Source organism: Haliaeetus albicilla, chromosome 7, assembly GCF_947461875.1.
Source record: "Haliaeetus albicilla chromosome 7, bHalAlb1.1, whole genome shotgun sequence".
Taxonomy (NCBI): Eukaryota; Metazoa; Chordata; class Aves; order Accipitriformes; family Accipitridae; genus Haliaeetus; species Haliaeetus albicilla.
In genome coordinates this window covers 12,093,170-12,118,212 of record NC_091489.1, presented here as the reverse complement: position 1 = coordinate 12,118,212, position 25,043 = coordinate 12,093,170, and the positions used below count along the sequence as shown (strand labels likewise).

The following is a 25,043-nucleotide window of genomic DNA, read 5'->3' as shown; positions in this document are numbered from 1 at the left end:
GGTGTGATAAAAGCTTACATCCTCTTTCTGAGCAAGTCTGCTGATGCAGAAAGAAGATGGGAAAAGATACAACTTCTTAGGACCAAATTTGACGCAAGAATATGGTGGCCGTACAGATCCTTGGCAGGAATGAAGGCAAATAGCATCCTGGGTTGTATTGATAGCACAGCTGGTGACTGTGGCATATGATTACCTCCCCACTACCACCAGCCTTTAATTTGCACTCATCAGGCTGCATTTAGAATACTGCATACAGTTTGTGAACCCCCAATACAGAAAGACACTGATAACCTGGAGCACATTCAGCAGAGGGCCATCAAGATGATCCAGAGCTGCAGTCTTTGCCCCTTGAGGACAGGCTGAAGGACTTGGGCTTGTTCAGCCTGGAGAAGAGATGGCTGCAGGGGAACCTTACAACAGCCCCTCATGCCTACGAAGTGGTTATCAAAAAGAGACAAGCAGGTTCTCCATGGTGAAGCATGGTGGGAGGATAAGAGACGATGGGCATAACTTGAAACAAAAGAAGTTCAGACTGGATATGAGGCAAAACTTTTTCACATTCAAGCAGTGGAACAGGTTGCCCAGAGACACTGTACCACCTTCATCCTTGGAGGTTTTCAAGGCCCCAGTGAATAAAGCCCTGAGCAACCTGGTCTGAACTCATAGCTTACCCTGCTTTGAGCAGGCGGTTGGACTACAGTCCTCCTGAGCTGCCTTCCAGACTGAGTCTGTGATTCTGTCACTCTGGCTGCACTCAGACTGATTGTAGTTCTCTTGGACCGAGACAGGAATTAGCAGATAAAGCAATCCTTATGGCATGACCATGGTATGAGTAAGCATCCTACAGGGAACTTGGACTGTGACCTCCTTTGGAACAACAACAAAAATATCTACATTTCTTGTTCTTGCCTGCCACAAATACGTTCACTGACAAATAATCCTTCTCCTCAAAGACCAATTGAATCAATGAATGAATCATGAATTGCCCACTTTGTTCCACTTCACTCTGTTGAAAAATGTCTGTGCTGATTGCCTGCCAATGTATTTTGTTGTCCCAGCAGATGAACTGCTGTGAGCATAATGTGATGTTTGCATCAGTTCCATAACCAATTTCATAACTGTCTCTTGGGTAGTACTAGGGGAGTAGTCATCCCACCCGGTTTACATAAACTACAGCCATTGTATTATCTGCCAGGAGATGAACAAGGCATTCTGTAAAAGAGCAGTTAGACCTCCGTACAAGTATTTGCACTGCACTGAGTTCCTCACCATTTCTGTGTGCGTGTGACTTGCATTTAATTCTGGCCTATGTGGGCTCACCAAGTCCAACAGAGAAATATTTGTCACTGTAGTTTTGTGAGAAAAAAAACAACAACAACAACAAAAAAAACCCCCAACACTTCCATTTGGGCTATTTCTATCAGATCAGGGAGCAGAAAACATCCTACAGAACTGTTGGAAGGGTACTGGAACTCTGTTGCCTGACATACACAGTCTATCACCTAATCTTGCTGTCAGTGTGTAATCTCCGTACAATCTCCAAAATGTGAAAAAGGCTGAGTTGTCTGATGAACTGAGACAAGTTATGACTGTTGCTTGGGGCAATGCCTGAGGTTGTGTGCTAAGGGAACTTAGTGTCAGGTCCATCCTGAGTTAGATAGCCTCTTAGTATCTCAAATTCAGAAACAAACAGCTTTTTTCTGTTAGTGTTAAAATGGTCTGCTCTGTTCTGACTTTTCATCTGAAGGGCATGAAGAATGGCGTGAAGTTCTGAACCTCATGAGGAGTCAGGGGTCCATGCAGAGTTGCAGGACATGCTTTGTTTCCTAAAGAATGTAGCTACTACATGGAAAATATTGGAATTACCTTAGTGGCATGGACAGTTTAAGAACTCTGTACTGGAAGTGGTTTTGGCCTGCTAGATATCAAGGAAACTACAGGAGAACGGTCATATACAAACACCTCTTTTCTACTGTGGTGCGTTGACCTTGGCGGGCTGGCAGGTGCCCACCAAGCTGCTCTCTCACTCCCCCTCCTCAACAGGACAGGGGAGAGAAAATAAAATTAAAACTCATGGGTCAAGATAAAGGGAGTCTAATATGGAAAAGCAAAGGCCATACATGGAAGCACAGGAGAACAAAAAGATTTATTCTCTACCCCCACCAGCAGGCAATGTCCAATGAGAAGTAGGGCCTCAGTATGTAGTGGTTGCTTTGAAAGACAAACACCTTAATAACAAACGCCCTCCCTCCTCCTCCTTTCTCTTAGCTTTTCTTACTGAGCATGACATCATACGGTATGGAAAGTTTGGTCAGTTTGGGTTAGCTGTCCTGGCTATGTCCCCTCCCAGCTTCTTGCCCACTCCCAACCTACTGGCATTTGGTTGGTGGTGGTTGTGGAGAGAGCCTCAGTGCTGTGCAAGCACTGCTCAGCAGTGGCCAAAACACTGGTGTGTTATCAACACCTTTCTAGCTACAAATACAAAGCACAGCACTACGAGGGCTGCTATGAAAAAAAGTTAACTTCATCCCAGCCAGATCCAATATATCTGCGTGTAAGAAAACTTCTAGATTTGAATCCTATTGTGTTGAGGAAGAATATCTCCTATAGCAGAGAGAGAGAAAAGGGGAGGGGGAGGGGGGAGAAAGAGGGATAGGGAGAGAGGCATTCCCTTATGAGAGGCATTTGGCTACAACGTTAGCAAAGAATGAGTCAAAAATAGCTCCCGCTCATTTGGCTGCCACCCAAGTGGGAAATGTTGTTTAATTTTTGCAAGAAGGGATGATCCTAAAGAGCAGTCCCTGGAAAACTCTCAATGATTGCCTTATCTTCCCAAGAATTTATGCTACTACCACATAGCCCTAGTACCTCCAGATAAGCTATTCTGAAAATGTGGCCAGTTGTTAGGCATCCCACAGACTTCACAGAGTAGAATGCACCTGGACTTGCTTCCTTCCAGTAGTGTCTAGACCAGATAGACTTTTTTCCCCCCAAAATATGCATATACATTCAGATCTCAGTGTAACATGAGAATTCCTGAAGGACAGCATCAGTCTTCTCAGGGACTGAATGAGGGAATTCAAGCAGTAATTCCTGTCATCAGAGAAGGGGGATTTCTAGGAACTGGTTTCCCCTTGCTTCATAGAGAGCCTGCAATCCTAAGCAAGTGCTGACTCAACAGTAACAGGGTGTGAGAAATTGCAGCTGTAATTGCTCGAGAAGAAGTCCTTGCCTATCCATGAATGCTGAAAATTGAACTTCACATTCCAGTGGCAATTCTGAATAAATCACTCAGTAAAGTGATTAGGTTGCATATGAGCAAATTATACTGGGCAGGCAGTAATTGAAGATTCTCAAATACAAACTTTGTAATTAGATTCCTTTTCAAAATGGATAGGTCCAAGTATTCTGAATCTTTTTTTTTAATAAGGTAGTCAGAGAACAACACTGCTTTCTCTTTTTTTGTTTCTGGCTGCTCCTAGGCAACCCACTGCTGGGTAAATACAAATACACTAGGCTCCCCTAAATATCACAAGTATTTTTGTCCTTGGCTTTCTTTTTCATTAGTTTCCTGAGATGTTAATGCTCCACACACGGAAGATGAACATGAGCAGTCTACTGCCTTTGAATCAATTTCTGTCTATGCAAAAGTACGGGTGTACTTTGTTCTCAGTAAGGACTACCAGTGCACTTCTGGAACACAGGACAGATCAGGACCCAGAGATAGTCACAACGCATGCTAATAATGTGCATGGACTCCTGGAACCACAGGGGACTCGGCTTTTTCCATAATGCAGGACCCTACGTACCTTGTTACAGGAATACAGATGGAATACTGTGAGGTAAGAGTGAAAGCTCTCAGATATAATGGAGTTAAGATGCTTGATACAAGTATCGAATACTGATAATTTTCCTGGGGTGATGCAGTAGTAGCAGCAGTACTTAAATTTGTAGCACCACAAAGAAGTCAGAACTTCGTCTATTGGCACTTTTAGTGGATTTCAAATATTAATGCTTATTATTTATTGAGCAGCATGGATTCTCTCCTTCAAATCGGTGCATGGAGATACTTTGTGGAGGAGGGAAGAGGCAATTCAGACTCCTTTTTTTACAGAGAGTTTGTGAAAAGGCCTGTCTCCAAACCTGCGAGAAGTAAAGAAGGCAGTTTCTTGGCACTGTCAGACTAGACCTGCTTGGAGAGAAAGGCTGCACCAGCAAGCTTTGAAGCTGTTAGTATTTGAAGTGACATTCTTAACCCTGCAGAAAGGTCAGATAAAGATATGTGTGCAGAAAGCTTGGTGGTGCCAGATAGTCACCAGTCAGCTCTGCACAGTTAAAGAAAAATAAATACAGTATTTTATTGCCCCTAGACTCACTGGGGACATGTAGGTCTCTATTCTGTAGGTATGCCATTATTGGGAATAGATACCTTGTGGTGCTTCCCTTTGGTGATCTGAGACATTTGGGAACTTCTTAGTTGTGTGTGATAATCCTGAGGGTTATCAGTGGTTCACCACCGAATTTAAGAGCTGATTGCTTTTCAGCAAAGCTTAAAAAGTATCGCACATTTTGAGGCTTCACGCAAAAAAACTTACAGCTTTTTAGAGGAGGGAAAGATGTTTGAGTGCCTGCATTGTGACTATTAAGTGTCAGAGTCTACAAATGTAGAGAAATATTTTTGTGTTTCACTAGCATTATCAGAACGTAGTAGTTCCTGTCTCTGATACCTGACACCTCGAGAAGCACAGAACACCAGGGCAGGCGTGTAACAGTACCTCTGCAGCACCCTCTCCGATGTCCGGTGGCTTCAACCCTGGGATGTCCTGAGCCAGTTTGGGGTGGTTTGGTTTAGGTTTTTTCCCACAAGACAGCCCTTATTGTTTTTCTTCCATGAATTTGTTTAACAGCTTTTTGGCTCAAGTACAATTTTAGAGTCTACAGCAACCGCTGTCTCAAAACGCATCTACACATTCTGTGCAGAAGTAGCCCATCTCGGCTGTTTTGAACTTGCCACCTGGTATTTGCCTTTGATGCAGCAGACGAAGAATGACTATGCTGGTTCAGACTAAAGTTTTTAGTTTCATAACCAAACAGAGGCTGGATAACAAGCTACCCGTGTTTACAACAGCTGCTGAGATTCCTCAGAAACGAGACCTTTTTATAGAGTATGAGCATGAAATGTATTTATGTGAACGGAATGAAGAAAACAATGCAATTTTAAGCTTCTTTTCTTCAGAAAGCAAGCTATGCATTTGCACTGTGCATCCATCATTCAACTTCTCCTTAGTAATATCTGCCCTTGTTGACCTATATTAACTCTTTTGTCTGAGCTGAAGCACTCTCAAAGCCAATTAAATATAGATAACATAAATCAACATTTTGGTAGAGTCCAAAGTTAATGACTCCCTTAAGGAAAAAACAACAGTATAACCTTAACATTTATTTAGCCCATCTGGCTTGTCATTAGCCCCTCAGCACCCAGATGGGCCACCTGTCTCCCAGTCAGCACATCAGGCCAGTTGTGAGTCAGTGACAGTATCTGGCGGTGTGTCTCAGCTGTTAATAAGAGAACTGCGGGGGGAAACAAAAGGTAACGTGGAAACTGTTTTTAAGAAGGGTTACTGATGGAGAAGGGACGAACTGGAAACACTATGGGAATTCAGTTCAGGGAGCACATGCAGACCAACGAGGTTACTGTTACAGGTTAGAGGAGGTACAGATGTAAAGAATAGGACAGAAATCCATAGGAAGCCAGGCTTCATTAGTTTTGTTTCTAATGGAATAACTTCCTTACTATCAGAGTATACCTTTTTGACTAGAAATGAAATATTTACAAACTACAAAAAAAAAATTTGCAAAAGTTATTCAGCAAGTATTTTACAGAAAAGTGATCACCTCTCACTCAATTTACTAATAAATTTAATCTTACTAAAACATTTTAGTTTATTTTCTCAGATTTTGCCATGGAAGAGAAAACCTGTTTATGTACAGATACACTTCTCTTGCTATGAGTTGAGAGTTACTTCTATCTGTAGGACAGCATGTTTTTTGTACAAGTGCTACATAGAGGAAACAAACTATTAAAGTTTTAATGGGTGAAGAAAAGAAAGGGTGAAGGAGATGACCGGTCAATTTTAAGACTCATAAATTTTCTTTAAAATTTGGTTTTTGCCATAATATTTTGTGTGAATTTCCTGATTATTCAGCTGATCAGAAAAGGTGACTTTGAGAAAAAAAGTTTAAATTTGTTCCTATTTTTGTTAAAATGTAATGGTTACTTATTACAAATTTGGACACATTTGTCAACCTCAGCATAGCCCTAAAACATGAAAAGGCAACAAGTCACTCTATAACAGAGCAGAACTAAATTGAGAGGAGGCTGTGCAACCAGTGCCAGACATTCTCCTGCCAGAGCTGGGATTTATATCTGTACGATTTGGGGGTGGCACTTTTCACCAGTGATTTATAAATTTAAAAAAAAAAAAAAAAAAAAAAAAAACCAAAAACCCCAAAGACAAATTTTTGCCAGAGCACAGATTCAAACAGGAAAATAGTTAACAGGTTACCAGTGCAGTTCTTCTCAAAGTTGGGATTCTCTAGTGGGTGCCCCGGGATGCGACACTGAAATCTGTGCTGCCAGAACTCAGGAAACCAGGGGTTGCGGGTGTTGGTGTCCAGACGCAGCTTCAGATAGTAGTCATCAAATGACAAGACCTCTGGAGACTGCAGTTTGATAGTGATGCCTCCGTTTGCTTCAGGCTCATAACCTTCAATGACTTCATCTCTGTCTGCCCAACCATCACTGAAAAGAGGCAGAAAAGCACTTATTACACAAAGACAGGTAGCTTGTTTTGAAAAATCGACCAGCCAAAGGCAGGCCAACACCCTTGGAAGCAAGTGATTAAGGGGGAATCTAAAGGTACATCTAAAATTCAGGCAGAGAGGGAAAGAAGAAAGCACAGTGATGGAGACTTGTAATGAGCAGTCTGACTGATTTCAGGCAGAGTCCTCATTAACACATTTGGAACGATGAGGATTTATCCTTGTCCCTCTGGAAAGGGTTTTTGGGCATAGCTTCTGGTGTGATGCCTTTACAACTGAAGAGATTCTGCCTTATTTAGGCTGTCCTGTAAGGGAGGGAAACTGAAAGAATCAATATCGATGCAAAGGAACTGAGCCAGGATCCTGGGTGTTCTGCAGAAGAGATCTCAGCATGCATAGATCTTACAGCTAGAAGAATAATTCACATCAAACATAAAGTGAGAAATGCATTGTGTTGGAAGAGAATGGAATAAGAATACTCAATAAAGTTGACCAAACTAAAAAGAAAACCACATGCTATTCTTGCACTACATGGGATTTGTGATAATATGCTTTTTTTTTCCCTCCTCCTCTTTTTTTTTTTTTTAAGCAAATGATAGCTTTCTATTTTATTCCTCTGCTTATTCATGTAAGAGATACTTTTAAAAACCTGAAGATAAAACCCTTTCTTGACAACATTATTTCATGGAAAGTCTATTTTAACAGGTTTGAACAAAGTCCATTGGGCTTAGCATCTGAGTTTTAGTTTATTTCTTTTAACAAGAAGTCCATCGATTTAGTGTCATTCTCCAGTTCTTATTAGGGTCCCCTAAGAACAGTGCTATTACAGTCTAATTTAAGTGCAAATGTAAGTCAGGGCCATTGCTTAATTTTAATATGCTGGGCATGTCATGAGAGAAATAGATTATCCTGGCACCTCAGATCTAGCTCTATCCACTCACAATCAAATCAGCGGCACTGCTGCTGTGAAAATCAGACAGATGAAGCACTTCCAGTGGCAAAGAGCTCAAGAGAAAAAATGTGATTGACCACTAAGAGAGAAGTCTCTGTTTCACCCAAAAGAGGTTTCACATCCTGCACCCCAGACAGACTGAAAGACAGTCCTTGATAGGAGCCTCTCACACAGCCTTCAGAAGAGCATTGGGGTGCAGACCGTACCAGCTGAGGGCATAGATGTGAGACGGCAGAGATGTGCCTGGGACTCCACAATGGAAAATAGACCAGATATGAAGTAGCAAGCTCTGTCAAACAGGTATAAAGCGACTATGCATTGGCACGTGTGAGTCTTTGGCCCCCAGCCACCAGGCTGAGCAGCCGCATGGTTCAGCTGCCATTCATGTTAACTGCTGCCTCTGTGCTGTAGGCACCTGGAAAAAATGGCAGGTCTCCATGGAAATACAGAAAAGCCTATGTACTGAATGCTTTCTCTATGGGACACACAACCCAAGCCTCCATTACAAGAAGTTATATACGACATGGGATATCTGTCAGCCCACTGAGTGAGCGATCGACAGTTTCCTTTCAACCCGGGCCTGGGGACTTACAAAGTTATACTTCAAGATGGCACTCCGTGGCACCGTCAAGCCAGGATTTCTTCTCTGTTTCCCCCTTTGCCAATGCCCTGCAGTAGAACTGCCCAGAATTTCTGAGCCTACAAACCACTGACCCGTATCTTCATACAGCCAAGCAGCACGAGACAGGCGTGTGTGCGTGCTGCAACCTCACCTGCGGTACGAGAGCGGAGAGGAGGGGGAGGCACAGGGAGCAGGTCACGAGAGGGACACAGTGATGGCTGAAGAGTCCCCGCTGTGGAAAAGGGCTGGGCACCATGCGATATCCCAAAGTTGCTCTCTCTGCCAGGCAGAACCCAGCAGCACCTGCTGGGTCACTTCTTCCTACAGCCAGCGCTGCGGGTTACCCAGCTCCTGCCCTCGTACCGATCTAGCCTGAACGACAAGCACGTGGCACAGCCTTGGCCTGACAGCTGCGCTTGAATTGCCACAGGAGCACACAGCTTTCAAAAGCCACGATTTGTCCATCCCTGCTCCCTGCCCCACTAGACTGCCTTGAGTTTGGGAGAGGGAAAGAAGCCACAGCTCATCCTCTCTGCATCCCCCCCTCCTCACCTGTCCGTATGCTGAGGGCAACTAGGAGAACGTACCGTGCACCCTGACTGCCTCACAACAGACCATGGTCTAGATAACCCTACAGAGGTAAGACCAGGAGAACAAACTTTCTGGATTTCAGATGGTTCAAGCTGTAAACTAGCACCAGAGAGGAGAAGACGACACAATATTTATTTCTTCTTACGTGGGAGAAAAACAAGCAAAAGGTCACTCTTACAGCATAAGTAATTGAGTCCTAATTGCATGATTACTTCATTATTTGTCACAATGTTTATGGCTTGCAAACTGTAGACTCAAGCAGAAACATTAGTGTGTCGAAAAGATTAAGTAAATCTGGCCATTTTTTACAAGACTTTCTAGAAAGGAGGTAGTTCCTCTACTGCTTGGATTCCTACCAGCCAAACACTAGAGTGATTTATTTCCCCTCCCCTGTAAGTTTAGCTTGGAAAATTGCCACATTCACTCTGAAGGCAAAGCAGAGCAACTCTGCAGTGCAAGAGAAAGTGTATTTCAAGTTCTCTGAGGACAGCTGATGGAAAAGTTCCCCTAAATTGGAACCCAGATTGTCACCTAATGTGTCTTTGTCTTTTTCTGGCCCCAAATGTTTTTGTTCTCTCTTCAACTCCTCAAATTATTAAATCCGTCTGATAAGTTTAGCGTGCAGCGAAACGTGAAGAAAAGGCACTGGAATCAGAGAAAAAATTCATATGTGTTGAAGTTCGTATGGGAGCTTTGCTCTACTTTCAGTAAAGTCAAGGAAGCAAACCCGAGTCTTAGGGGACCCCTGCCATCCTGGCGGCTGCAGGCTGGCTGTGCTGGAAGGTGCCCTATGGGGGCCAAGGCAGCCCTACCAGCAGCCGTGGGAGGATTATCAGAGACCAAAGATCTTGTTATAATCTCTGCCTATACTCCTTTTTACTGCATGTATGTGTGTGTGTGTGTGTATATAAAAAAAAAAAGGATTGTTTGGGAACTGTGCATCCTTAGTGCCATATGAATAAATGGATAGTGTTCCAAAAGACAATGTTAAAAAATTTACATTTCTAATGCTGGGCAGCAGCATGATACTGAAGTCCAGATGACTGTGCATGTCAGTGACAGAATCACAAGACCAATAGCTGATTCAACCGAAAAATGAAATCTCATTAAAAAAAGGCAGCGCATACTATTCTTTTGTTGTCAGAATCGAGTACTTTCCACCTACTTTCCTTCTTTTATCCTGCTGAGTAGCAAGTAGCACCACACGTAGCGCTTTTTGCAAAACCATCTTTCTGTGTGCCTTTACTCAAGATTTCAGGAGGTGGCCCAATATCCATCACCCAAACTGCCTTCCCTGATGAGTGTTCATTGTAAGCTTTGTGTGACTCTGGCCTTGAAACATGCCAGGTATCTTGTGCAACAGTTGATCTGAAGCTCTGTGAGGGGGTTTAAAGTGTGAAGACAGAAACAGTGAGGGACAAGGGTGTGGGTGTCAAACGAGCAACCACTCTGTTCGCTCTTAGGAGAGAAAGAACCAACTGCTTTTGTTAGGGGTCTGTGGTGGTTATCACAATCGAAATGGTCACTGATATTCTGCAAGCTACTCTTGGTCCAAGTCCCAGTCTGATGGCTGACATTCATGATGCCAAATCCAAATTTCAGCATTCAGTCACAAACAAAAATCAAGCAGAAAGGGAAAAAGCCCAGAGCTACCCCACCTAGCTTCAGAATTCCTATTTCCCATTATCACAGCCTGAGTTTGAAGAAACAAAGCTATTTTTTTCTTAACCAGTTTACTATTATGCTAATGTGTCACAATGGACATTTCTGAATTGTGGCCTCAGCATCTTAGCCTCTCTGTATTTTCTGAATTGCAGACACATATAATGCCGGTGACTGAAATACCAGGAGAAATGTAATAGATTTCCAATTTCCTCTCCTCTTCCAAACATGAACACTGTCAGCTGCTTTTCACAAGGGCTGATGAGACAACCAGCAATCAGGCTTTCTATTTTCATCTCCTCAGGACTTAACTCTTAAACTATGCAGCAGCAGCTCTGCTTCCCCACACTGCACTCAGAGCATTTCTATTTCAGATGCTTTTTCTAAATAAGCAAACATGCAAAAAGAAAACATGCTGTTGTTTATGAAGACTACTTGCCTTGTGATTACTGTAGGAGGAAGGATCCTTTCACAGGTAAACAAAATGAAACATGTTTGGCAGTCATGGACACTGACTGACAATTTGATTCCTGCACCCTTACAAGGCTTGATCTGATGGCCCAAAGCTGTAGGGGGCAACTGATTTAGACTCCTCTGTCTGAAGGGCTGCATCATTAGCAGCTTTGTCAACTCCCTTTGCATTAGCTAAGGTAATGTTTTCTTAAGAAGTTTGCATTCATGATAAGGTGGGGGGGTGGTTTATGCTGTATCGGCCAAGTCATAAAATATATAAAAGAAATTAAGAGCAAAAAGCCCTTTAAAATGCGAAGTGAATTATTTTTGCAATAATCCTTCTGCCTATGGCAGATATTCTTGTCATTATAAAACCAAATCAATCATATTAAAATAATTTCCATCTCTCTTTTTTGTTTGTACAGGTTCTGTTCCTGTGCTAGTGGATATTTTTATCCACTTTGAAAACAATGTTATATGTAGCTATACCAATGTAAATTGGAAACACTAGTTTCAAACTTTCAAGCTTCACAGACGCTTCCTGCAGATATCCCACTCAGGTAGGGTAGCAGGGCCCCAGGTGACCATAACTGTCACACAAAAGGATCAGAGTCTACATTCTTGCCTTTCTCTCCTTTCAACAAAACTAAAGCACATGTCAATATAATTTCCTTGTCACATCAGTATACATTCCCACAGAGCACATTCCTGAATGCCTTTTTATCATTGCTCTCAAGGCTGTCAGCTGGCCTGCTGTTACGATAAAGTTCTAATAGATTTAAATATGAGGACAGCACCACGAAAAGAATTCAACATTCAGCAAAGTGCCATGCCATTTTGTTATATATGTCAATATCTTTATTTTTAAGGACAATTATTATATGTTGGATTATATAAATAAAAAGCTGGACATTTTACTTGTAAAGTGCTTTTTGCAAAATCATCTTTCTGTGTGGTGGTCAGACACTGCTTTAGAGGCATTTCAAAATGCTGTAAACCCCTAAATGGAGTTTAAATAATTTGTTATTTGGTTCTGATAAATGCCAATGCCCTGGATTTCCAGAGCTGGTCAGACCTGGAAGCCTGCAAATTCAATTTTCTCTTTTTATGAAAGTCTTCTCTTACAGAGCCCCATCAGAAAATCCAGCACAGATTCTCCTGCCTGCATGCTGGAGTTGTACAACTTAGCTTATTGTGAAGGAGGATGACCTATTCTCTGGCAATAGTGTCTGTGTAACACATGCCTCAAAAAGAAGATGCCATGTAAAGAAAATTGAAACTGTCCAATATTCACAAATCAGCAACTTGCAAAGTGACTTTCCTCCTTAGGCTTATGCATTAGCAGGCAATCCCAGTGATCACCAATGTCAGCTGAAAGGTGCTGATTGTTACTGTTAATGAGCATTATTTCAAACAGGAGAAAAAAAGGCCATTTTTGCACTCATTTGTTCTGCAAGTGCTACATATTTGCATTGAAAGGTGGGAGAGCTTTCCTCAGTTGCCAAACCAGGAATTTTAAAAAGCATAGTTTTACTTTTACATGTGTGGCAAGTCCTGGCAATCTTCAGAGATTAGTCCCATGGCTACAGAGAAGCCTGTATCTCACTGCTGGCAAGACCAAGCTGAAAGGCTGTATACTGTCACACTAAAACCTAAGGCTTGCTGAGTACTGACTGACCTCCTTAAAACCAGAAGAATCAAATTCACTAAATCTTGTCAGCTGAAAGAAAAAAAAGGAGGTTTCTAGGCCAGCAGTTTTGCTCCTGCAGGCATAGATGAGGTAGGCAGGAGTCATCACCTTCCCAAGCTGCCTGTCTTTTGCAGCAGGCATCACAAGGTACTGTGAGATGTGTACCTGTTCCCTTTCCCCACAAACTGTGTGGGGCTCAAATGTACCTTGAATTCCAGCCTTTAGATTTCTCCTAGATATTGACCTTCACAGGTCAGTCCTGACTCAAATCAGCTGAAAGCATCTTGGGAATATCAGCTGTGCAAAATGGAAGCAGGAGGAGAAAACCACAGAAACTCCACCCAGGAGGGCAAAGGAAAATAAGAGGGAGAGAAAATACTGCTGCCTTGACAGTCGTCCCGTCCCCCCCTCCTCAAAAAGGAGGTACAAGAGGAGCATTTGGTGCCAGACTGTGCAGTTACTGCCTTTAGACTTGTAACTCACACAGCACTACTATGCCGCTGTGGGTTGTAATCCTGTCACGGACTACAGATTGTCAGACCTGGTCCGGGCTTGGGCTGGACATCTCTACAGACCACCAGCGTAACTCAGAAAGAGACCGGTATGATTTATCAGTCAACCCTGCTCCCTTTGAGACAGCTACATGTACCTGTCATGGTTTGAACTCTAACGTCCTACAGAAGGTGCTATTTTCTGAGAGAAAGTGAAAGACAAAGTTTCAAAATAATTCCTAAAGCCACTTTCTGCAAGCGCTTCGTCATATTTCTTAGTAAATTTTCTGGTCTTGACAGGTCCTGTTTCATAACATTGCATATGCAATTTTTCATTTCCCATCCACATTTACTGAAGGTGCACGGTCACAGTAGCACATTAGCTCTTACATTTTATGCAAGCACAAATTGTTGGTAAGGGCTTCCAGGTTTTATTTAGTGAATCGGTGGATTTTTCTGAATGAGTGACACTCTGCAAAGAACCTAAGTTGATAAATGATAGGTCGTTATGTTTCAAATCATTATCATTCACTTTTGTGTGAATTTTCAGAGTTTTTGCACCGCTCATTTAAAAAATGTAGATTATAACCTCATGGACCATGATGGATTGTATTTTGCAAATATGTATTTAGGAAAGTTTTAATTATCGTATGCGGTGCATATATTTGCATGCAATTTACATAATGTAATTTAACTGCCTATCATGCAGGCGTGATCTTGGGGAGTCTTTACTGTGAAGATTCTTGACACGATTGGCATGTGCAGCTTTTTGTAAATGTAGTTGCTGCTTTCACACAGGAAAGTTTTTACTATTCTCAAGGGTGCACAATGGTGCATATCTTGGAAAATCAGCAACCATACATTCTCTAAGGCAATAGCTGAATTTTTCAAAAGCTGTACACATGCTTTCACCCCAGACTGTCAAGAGGATTGAAGCCTTGCTCCGCTTATTTGAAATTTACAACGTGAGGCATCACGAAACTGCAATATCTTTTTCAAATGAAAGCACGTGTGTAGGGAGGAGGAGACTACCCAATTTTAAACAACACACACAAATAGGAAGCCTTAATCTTAACATTATGCCTCATATAAGGTGCTCCTGGGCTCCAATATGTGTGGCCAAATCCAAGATTTTTAACATCTTACTAATACACTCAAATCTGAAAACAGAGATGATTATCTTTGCTTCTCTGTACCAGTTCCTGGGGATTTTTTTTTTATCCCCTTGCTGCTGCTGTGCTCCAAATTACGTGCAGAAAGACTCCACTGAAGAATGAACTTAGATAGTAAGAGGTAGCTCCTGCCACAGAGAACTCAACTGTAGTCCCTTTTCAGGGAGGATAGTTAGAAAGAAATGTTCTTGTTAAGACTTCCACCTTCTCTGAAAGTCTTCGAGTCTGAGGTCTTTTCTGTGCAACCATGCAAAGGCAGAAAGGGGAATAGAGCGCTTCCTACCTCTGCTCCAGCCAACTATAAACCACTCAAGTCTCAGGGCCAGATCTGAAGGACTGGAAAGAGAGATACCATATGGAGGGGAGACAGGCTAGAAATACACGGAAAGGCACATACAGGAAAGAGAACAGGTAAAGACACAGCGCGCTCTGCTCCCTGCCACTCCAGCAGAGCTTGCTGGACGCTTGGATGTGAATTTGTGGTGCTTCCTAAAAGATTCATAGGTGTCTTCCTTAACCAGAAGCAGAAAAAGGAGAAGCACATTTCCTTTCTTCTCTCCTTGCTTTGTTTGTTGAGGTGCTGAGGAACAGGAAAACAGAGAAATGTCTTGGAATCACGTTTCCATCTCCGTTTTCACACAGACTGTGTGAGCTCAAAAATACCTTGAGTACCAGCCTTTAGATTTCTCCAAGATGTTGACTTTCATAGGATAGTCCAGAATTTTCCTTCAGTGGATATATTCTTATATGATTCCCTCAAGCCATCCCTTACTGTAGCCATCTCATATGATAATGCTTAAGACCTATTTGCACCAAGCTTATAGGCCTTTTTTCAAAGGAAATCACATTTCAAATATGCAGATCTAAAGAGGACATCCTACACCTTGCATCAGGTTGCTATTACTGGTTTGCATATATCCTATTTCCATACCTGTACAAGGTTTCTGGAATGCTATTTCCACACTCATGCTTGAAAACTGAACCTTTACACACATATTTATGCAGGAAATGCTTATTGCTTTGATAGCCCTCCAGTGAAACTGTGTCTGCAGAGGAACCGGTAGCCATAGATAAGAGCCCTCTATCCATTCCATACCAAAGCATACTAACATGGGCTTCAAAACATCAGACTGAATAAAATGGAAGGCAAAAGGTGAAATATGACTAAACCCACGATAAAAATCACAAAACTTGTGAAGCTATCAAAGTTAACGTATATTAGATGAATATTTCCATAAACAGCTGTTTCTGCCAAAGCTATTTTAAATTTGGCCATATCTGCCATTCTTTCTTTTTCACTTTCTGTGGATACTTGAACATTCAGATTACTATGAATGTTTATGAATAAGATAATTTCCACTCAAATATTCATAAATTGTTCATTTGAAATTAGGTATTGATATGGAAAATACCCAATTCATACTATGCTAGTGAGTCACGTAAGCACTTAAACCTTTCCAGTGAGAGAATCAAGTAATATTTTAAGGCTTTCATAGAATAAATAAAATCATTAGACTTCAGTAACCTACTAACACAGCATTTCATTGTGTCTGCAATGAACAGGTCCTGAACCACTTGCAAACCAATGAAGACTTTGAACAATGAATTCACCTGAAAATTAAGCAGTCTTTTCACAGACAGTTGCTGAACATTAAAATAGGTGTAATGCATTGAATATTTTTTTAATAATCCGCTTTGTTCAGGCAGTACTATTACAATTGACCCAAAGCAACTGTTATAGAGCAATTTAAAAATATATAAAAGTATTATTGATTTACTCTTCTGCACTTATGGCTCTCTTAAAGTCATAAATGTTTATTCATGTAGTTACACAGATATGAAATAAGAAATCTAAGTACAATCATCTGCCTGCCTAAACCAAACTCTGTTCAACATCACCCAGCTAACCTCTACGCCTTAAGAAAATCTGCCTTATCAAGCAGGACAGTAGCAGCCTTTTAGGCATTTAGGTGTCTGGTATCCAATCCATATTAAATCAAGATATGTCCAGAATATAACTGGAAATTATCAGGTATCTTGCTCAGAGGAACCACTGAAATGCACCATCTTGTTTAAATGCCACTGATTAAAGACTAGATTGTAAGTTCATCATTCAGATTGTTCAAGTGTTACCCCTTCTAGGTATCGTGCTGGCATCACTGAGAGCGCTAGGATGGCAGATACTCACTGATGTAAGGAAAATGTCCACACAGGCTCCTGCTAGCGTGCAGCAGCTGAATGGTATTACACTGCATCCCATAGTAACCTCATTTTGTGGCTTCTGAGGCATGGAATAGCCGTAGTGAGCTGCATACTTAAATACAGAGTTTGCGTGCAGCAATACCTGCCTACCAGCCTATCTAGGAATTAGAAAAAACACCTATTGAATCTTTTTTTTCTATTAAAAAATTGACTAATATGCAGACTTATCCAAGTGTTTGAGAGAACAACGTAAGTAAAGATTTTCTAGAAGCGACAGGTTTCATTCTAAGTTATGCTAATCGAAAGGTATGTTGAAGATATTATGAAAAAAGGATAAAACTCACTAATCTGTTATAAACATTAATAAAAATTGTGAACAGATGTACATTTAGAAAAAGAGTTGCCAAAATCTTGCTCAGACTACATTTATTTTTATAGGTACTTGAAACATGCTTAAAATTGCAGGAGTAAAATAGTTCCATATACTTTTTATATGGTCAAGCCAACCTATAACTAAGTAAATGTACCATTGAATAAACTACGGACATTTCCTTAGACTAAATAAGAACACAAAAATGCAACAAAGTCACAACTGAGAAGGCCTGCATTCTTCAAAGTGTCTAAATTACCAAACCACCAAATTAATACACAACATAATCAGATTAATTTCAAAATGGATGAAACACAAGACTATTATTTGTTCATTCTGTACTGAAAATTGAGGGGGCAGCTGTTTTCTTTCTAGATCCCAAGCTGTACTTGAACTGGAAGACTTCTTCCAGGCAATAGGTATGGATATCATTTCTGGTACCAGATGTTTTCCTGATGGAAACTCCTCTTAATGCTCATCTTTCCCAAGAAAGGATGGAGGCTTTGCTTCTGATGTAGAGGCTGTGCTTTTACCCTTTATTTATGTAGTCATGGAATAATTTCGGTTGGAAGGGAGCCCTGGAGATATTATAGCTCAGCAAGCTCTATGGTCTATGCAATCTCTCCTCAAGTAATTTGGCTCATTCCTATCTTCTTTGGGTCATTAGAGAAAGTACAAGTCATGTAACTAGGGAGACAACAAATCTGCTATTGTAACTTAAGCTTTATGCTCTTATTTAGGAAGCCAAAACTTCTTTTATATTTTATTAATCTATTGTCCCCAGAACAATCAAAGTGTTCCTAGGATGAAATTTTATTAATTAGTGATGATGTCACAGCTAACTAATGGAAAACTGAAGTAAGCTTTTTAAAAACAGAACCTGATTTTGTCGAGCTCTTGCACAAGGGCACAATCATGAAAGAGTGTGTAAGCTGCCTTTCCTCTTACATGACACAGTGAGAGAGAAATATTTTTCCTTTTCCATTCATGAATCCCACCAGAGAAGAATGGGTATGGACTCACATAAAATAGATAATTGTTACTTTGCCTCACGCAGTAGCAGGAGACGTGCAAAGAAAATTCAAAAGGCACTGTGCAGAAACTTCCCTTGAGTAAATCCGCTGCATTTCTGGGCAAGGAAAGGCAGAAGAGTAAAAACCACATAGCATTAACTAAAGCCCACTGTCAGGGTGCTGCAAGAGCCAGCTGCTCCCTGAGGGAGCCGAAGGGGACCCCAGAGCAGAGCAGGGCAGGGCAGGACCTTGCCACCGGGGCTCGGTCTGACTCTGCCCGAGCCAGGCGAGCTGGGGAGAGCCATCGGTCGTGGCCACATTCAGCCAAGAGTTGAGGTCACTGGGCAGAGCATCTGATGGCATTCATCAAAGACCTGACTGACGCCACAGCAGAAGCATCCCTTCTGTTTTCAGCTTTTTTTTTTTTTTTGAGTGATTTTTAAAATCTCTTAGAGACAGGAAACATTGCTTTCTTAATGTTTCTGTTTCACAAATACAATTGCTATAGTCACCACAAGCATGCAACACATGTGCAGACAGAAAAGAGAATGAACCTCATGACAACAAACTGGACCAACAGCCATTTCCTGATGATCAGAAAGAAAAGGAAATGCAAAGCCATGGAGAAGTTGACAAGTTCCCAGCTTTGTTATTTCCTTTTATTCTATGGCTGAATGATATGTGAAAGGTTAAGAATCCATCTCAAAGAAACTAAATCTAGTCTACCTCTATCAACAAAATCTGAATGCAAATTTTTAAATCCATGTTTATACATAAGAACTGGAAAAAAGTTATTTCTAGAGAAGCATTCCAAATAAAAAATACTTTCCTGTATTCATCCATTGAAATACCAACAAAACCTACGGACCTCAAGGTAAGTCACATGCACATTTAAAAACAAACAAACAAACAAAAAGCAGAATAGTGGAAAAAATAAAGGAAAATAGCTTTTCAATAAAAATACTGGTTTGGGACAAATGTGAATAATTTGGATACAATGACTGTTACTCACAAAAGGATAAAAGAGATGAGGGAAGAAAAATGGGAAAGGACAGAGCCAGATAAAGAGCTCTATAGATTTAATGTATTCTGACCTGCAAGCTGTAAATAAAGGAAGATTGCACAGTTGGTACTACCTGAGGAGAAACCTGAGATGTGATTAAAAGCCAAACAGGCACAGTGCTTTCAGCTGCTTCCTGCTGTCTTAGAACAGAAAACTGTTTGAGTTTTCCAGGGTGCCTTTTACCTTCCACTGATGGCCACCTGTGCTTAGTCCTCCACCTTCCTCTCTACCTGATTCCTGGTGCATTAAAACTCCTTATTTCCTGCCCCACTGAGAACTAATAAATGAGTAGGCTTAAGGTACCTATGCAAAAGGAGCAGACACAGAGGACAATCTTATAGTAGCCTGAGCTTTGAGGGAGCAGCTATTCTACGTGGAGCAAATCACTTATCTTTAGTGAATACCATGAGATTGATTCTGAATCCTCTAACTGTGTTCTGGTAACACTTGCTTGTCCAAGGGATAGAACAAAAAATAAATGAGATTGCTCAGCATTAGTAAATATTGGTCAGTTAGAGAAAGGAAGGAATATAAGGACAATATCAAGGTCACTTTCATCATGGGTCATCACCTTTTTGGAAGGTCCATGGCAGGCAGAGCACACAACTGTTGGGAAAGAATGTGGACGTGAAGATATTTTGAGAGTTTTTAAGTAAGAAGAGTGTATAAATATATAAATACAGGTATATAAATACACTGGCGATACCATAATTTGCCAAGTGACATTATAACTAATGGAGAAGGGGGAGAAGGAAGGTGAAGTAGTAAATTACTACAGGACAGTCAATGCTGTTTGAAATATAAATAGTTCATAATCTATCCAACACATATTAATCCTATTTCCAGTTGTAAGAGAGGAAAAATATTTAACCCAATGCCCCATTTAACAACATTTAGGAAACAATGCTGATGGAAAGAACAGGAAAAAAAAATTTTTTTTTACATTATCTTTATGAAATGTAGCATTACGTTTTTACATACGGAGCAAAATATAGCTTTTCAGCAAATTAACCTTTAATTAAAAATCAGACTTTGTTTACTAATTAGTTAGAAATCATCATGCATTTTTTAAATTTGTGCAGTGAACTTCAGTCTGCAGTTGTTATTGAGGGAAGAGGTAGGAGGTGGCAGAGCTGTGCAGGTATGACACCTGTGTATCATCTAAGTAATAACCACAGATATAAGCCAATGGGGAATTCGCATGAATGGGAATGAACTCTATTTGCCAATCAGTTTTCATCCTGTGACACTTGCCATCTAAGTCTCCGATGCTGTGAAATAGGGCCGCTTACTGTCTCCTGTAAAGTGACTCCGACTATGGCTAAGCAACCCCTTGCCACCCCACCCTCTTCTCTTTCCCATCTGCTTGTCTGTTATTTCCCCAATTATTCTTCCTTTCTACACTGCATGACCTCCACCATTTCACCCTGTCTAGCTAATGGGACTTCATTTGATGAAAGCCTCTGGATATTGCCATGATTTAAATGATACAGAAACATAAAACTCCTTGCCAATTACATGAAGAAAAGGACATTTTTTATCAGCTACTATTTTTTGTATGAGAGACAGTATCTCCACATCCGCAGCCAGCGATTGCGCATTGGAAACTACATTTTAATCCTTTCTGAAATATAATAAAGTAGAAGGATGCCACATCAGTTAAAAAGAATTAGCTGTGAGAGACAGGCATTGTATTAATGGGAACTACATAGTTTTGGCAGAGGAAGAACAGAACTGTCCCTGGAAGACTGATCCAGTACAAAGAATGAGATCACTACAACAATGTTATTTATTACCTTTGCTGCATTAACATCAAGTTTAACTGTACTACAAGACACATGAAATCCAATATGGTATAAATGCATGACTGTGTTCTGAATAATAATTTTAAAAAAATAAATACATCTATTGAACAAAATTAGAACTTGTTCCGGTATTGGTCAAGGACATGCTTGAACTGCCTAAAATATAAGTGCTAAAACATCATAACACTTTCACCAGGAACTCAATTATGACTTGGAAACTGTATTTTTGTACAGACAATAGAAGGGAAACTGGAACTATGTCACGATGATGGAACTAAAATATCACTCCCCAAAAAGACAGCCTTCTGTCATATTATAGTCATGTATATAAATTATATACGTGTGCCATGTAATTCTGCCAGCCAAGAAAACAGGAAGGTAGGATAGGATTTTGGGGACAAAATTAATGCAATTAGCAGACAATGAAAGTAATATTTGCTAGCTCAGTTTTTATTACTTTTGTGGGGAAGTCTTTACCTCAGGACTCAAAATCCAGAGACATCAATGAATTCCAGCTTAGGACTATGTTTTCTAATATCCAAAGAGAGGAGAGGCATGCCTTTGTTATGTGCCTGTCTAATCAATCGCCAGAAATAGCAAGGATTATTTTTCAGGGAAGGTTTGACAGAGAAGTGTCTGATGGGAATTGGTTTAATAAGATAACCTTTTAAAATGGTATATTCAGGAAATCCTTAGAGAAGCACTTACCAGTGTTAATTTGACAGCCTTCTCTGTAGAAATCTTTTTTCTCTTAAAAGAAAATAAAAATAAAAGTAATGAAGCTCAGTAGGGACAGATTCATTTTTCTCTCTCTCTTCTTTTTTTTTTTTTTTAAAAAAATGAAATCCCAGAGTCTAATTAACCAGGCTTGGGTTTTTTGTTGTATTGAAACATAAGCTCATTTAAAGCCAATGAGCCCATTCAACAATAATGGAAAGAGATACTGCTGCTCCTTTCTCCTGTCCAACACCACGATTACCTCACACTATCCCATCAACATTAGCCAACCAATATTAGTCCACACTGGTCACTACCCTCTTTGCAAAGAGCTTTCTATTTTCTCATTTATTAAAAGTAAAAACAAGATCAGGAAAAATTACTCCTTTTTACTGCCTCAGAAACTGAGGTGAGGAAAGCTACCCATCGTACAACAGTAACTTCTTCTGTGTCTATCCTAAAGCGTAGTACTGAAAGCCATGATTCTTCAACCTCATAAGTCTTGCAGTGTTGAAGTGTGTATTGTTGGCTCTTCACATCTTATTCAAGTAGATAGTCCCTGTGATTTTTACATTACCAATAACCAAAATATTTGATGAGCACAGACTATAAAATTGCAAGACATGTTTGCAAAGTAAGAGATATTACAATATACAATATTTTCAGAGACTTTTTAGAGTCTTCATGGCTTACATATTTCATTCTTTGAAGATTTCTTTGAAATTGTAAGAGCTAAACGATTATTTTATACTAAATGGAAATGAAGATTCTTATACTGATGCATGCCTTCAGGAACTGGAACTGAATAGAAATACAAAATAATCCACAAATCACCAAAAAAAAAAGCCACTGTGCTCCTCTCACCAAGGACAGAGAAGCATACTTCAGCTAAGTGCATACACAACACTAGGGCTACGAGAAACCACAGTGTTTCATTCCACAGTTTGCTCAAGTTAATTTCCCAGAAAATCTATTCACAAATAGCAGAAAATATTCATGCTGCTCTGTACGGCACTGACAGTATAAAGTCATTTGAAATTCATCTTAGCTGTGCATCTTCATAGTACAAAGTGCCTTGAGTTCTTAGACTGGTCCTACAGACTCATCACAGTTTTGCAGCCCAGAAAGACAGGACACCAGCATCTCCTTAGTGTGTTACTAAAGCCCTAATTATTCAATTTTTTAAAGAACACTCCTTTGGGGCATGCATCTGAAACAACCACTTCTGTCCTGGCATTACAGAAAGGTAACAGCTTCCAATATCCCAAGAATGTCTGGGACAAAGAGTAACCATATTTATTTTCTGAAGCTGAAAAAAAAGAAAAATACTTTATTGTTCTTGGGTCAAAAAAAAAATGTCTTTGGAGCCAAGAGTGTATCTGAGACCTGACATCTAAAAATTCTGGAAGAAAATAAAAGGAGATGGAAATACTATTAGTGATTGTTTTTACTCTTCAAAACACTGGGACTCACTCACTGCTGCATGATGGAAAGTTTATGCTGAAAAATTATTTTTATATTGTAATTTATTTACATGCAAACATAAATTTGAATCTTTTTTTGCTGCCTAACAGTTTACATCTTTGACATTATTTGTCTAGCTCTTCATTTCTACATTGGATTTTTTTCTGTTATATCAGCAGCTACATTTGCAATGTCCTTCAATACTTTTTAGATGCCTGTGTGCCTCATCTTCATTTCTCGAGACAGATTTAAACAGCAGCTAGTTTAGTCATTTTAAACTTCTTAATTTCTATCTTTATTCATGAGTTTACTTCCTTCCTGCTATTTATTTTTTTTCATTGTATTTGTATAAGTTTCTCCAATGTCTCTTAACACACCAGCTACTGCCTTCTATATGTGCTCTAATTTCTTTTCTTTGCACATTGTTCTTGTTTGGCTTACTGTCATACCCTTCCATTTGGCAGAAAACAAGAATGCTCAAATAGCCAGGCTGAACAAATCATATTCTTCATTACGCACAGCATCTTATTGATATGCATCTCTTATATACATTTTGAAATAATTGCTCTTGTAATTTATACTGCGAGTTCCTAGGAGGAAAAAAAACTCTCTTTGGAATTTCAGTATTTGAAATAATGCAAATCAGAAGCAGCACTTCTAATACGCATTTGATTTAATCTCCAGGCATATGTATATTACTTAGTACTTGAGGGGATGGGAATCCTGAGCATAGAACAGCGCAGGAGCATTGTATGCTTTAAGTAAATAATTCTGTAAATACCTCCTTGGCCTTGAGAGGACCTAACAATTTTTGTATTGCTATTTCTGTAAATGTTTTTGTATGTGTTTGAATACATATTTCTATGCAGCTGTACTCAATTAAAAAAATTGAAAACTGGTTACCTCCTTACTGTAGTCATTTCTTTCAGAACACCCCCTGTGTTCCTCAGCTGCACAGAGATCCAACCGCTCAGCCCAGCTCTGCTCCTGTTAGCTCACCCAGTACCTGCCTTGGACTTGGAAGGAGAAGTCACCAAGGCTCCATGAGTGCCAGCACACGTGCTGCCGTGCCTCCTCTGTGTTCAAATGGATTTGCTCTTGCATGGGCAATGGAAAGAGGAACTACAGGACATTACTGCTGGCAGCGTATCTCCAACACACAACACGCCCCAGCCAAAGCTGCAGACGTTAACCCGACTCATTTCTCGTCCCTGTCAGCTCAAAATGTACATTAAACTCTTACCATGCATGCGGAGAGGTCTGGGTTCATAGGGAAAGGGGTAGTGGGAGATGATAAAGGTCTGAACTGAACTCCCTGTCTGGGCATGTTAGCATCCCTGGTTGCACAGGGAAACCGGGAGATCACTGCTTTCAATGCTTGGGTTTTGTGAATCCAGGTCTTTGCTAGTGATAAATGGCCTCGAAAAATGAAGCAGCTGACTTTGAAGATATCCCCTTCAGAACTTTGGTCACAGAGCTGAAAATATCCATTAGGATAGTGCTGTGCTTAGGAGGAAACTCAGACCCTCTCACTCACGGCCCATTTCTCTTTCCTGAGAGAGACAGAAAGTAAGCTGTGGGGGGTTGTGGGGCTGTAGATCACCTGGCCTGTCTACAGCATTTAGGCAGTGAAACTCAGAGATGAAGAGAAAGGGAGAGAAGGTCAGTGGGTAGTGGCAGGGGAGACAGTCTTGGGCAAAGAGATTACCCAAATAATGTCCATTCCCGTTTACCTCATCTCTAGCGAAGAGTTTGTGCCCTTGTGCATGCCTGGCTGTGCACAGGCAGCACAGTTCTTTACAAACGACAACAAAAAAAAGAGTGCATCTGGCTGTTCTGCCCTCTTTTGTGAGGCTGGCAAGGCATGTCAGACCCAAGTAAGCAGCAGCCATGTGGTAGCTACTGAAAGGTCTTTTAGGACATGCAGGCCCAAGGCACTGGTTATATCGGCATC

At 40.6% G+C, this 25,043-nt stretch overlaps 1 protein-coding gene across 2 annotated transcripts in view; it reads right to left on the bottom strand.

The window, feature by feature from the left end:
• The window catches only part of GRM1 (glutamate metabotropic receptor 1), a 197,906-nt gene that overhangs the window by 64,052 nt on the left and 108,811 nt on the right, over positions 1-25,043 (bottom strand). For both annotated transcript variants that reach the window (XM_069786948.1, XM_069786947.1), the window contains exon 4: positions 6,567-6,802. In XM_069786948.1, coding sequence (XP_069643049.1) covers positions 6,567-6,802 — 236 coding nt within the window. The remainder of the gene's footprint in view (positions 1-6,566; positions 6,803-25,043) is intronic.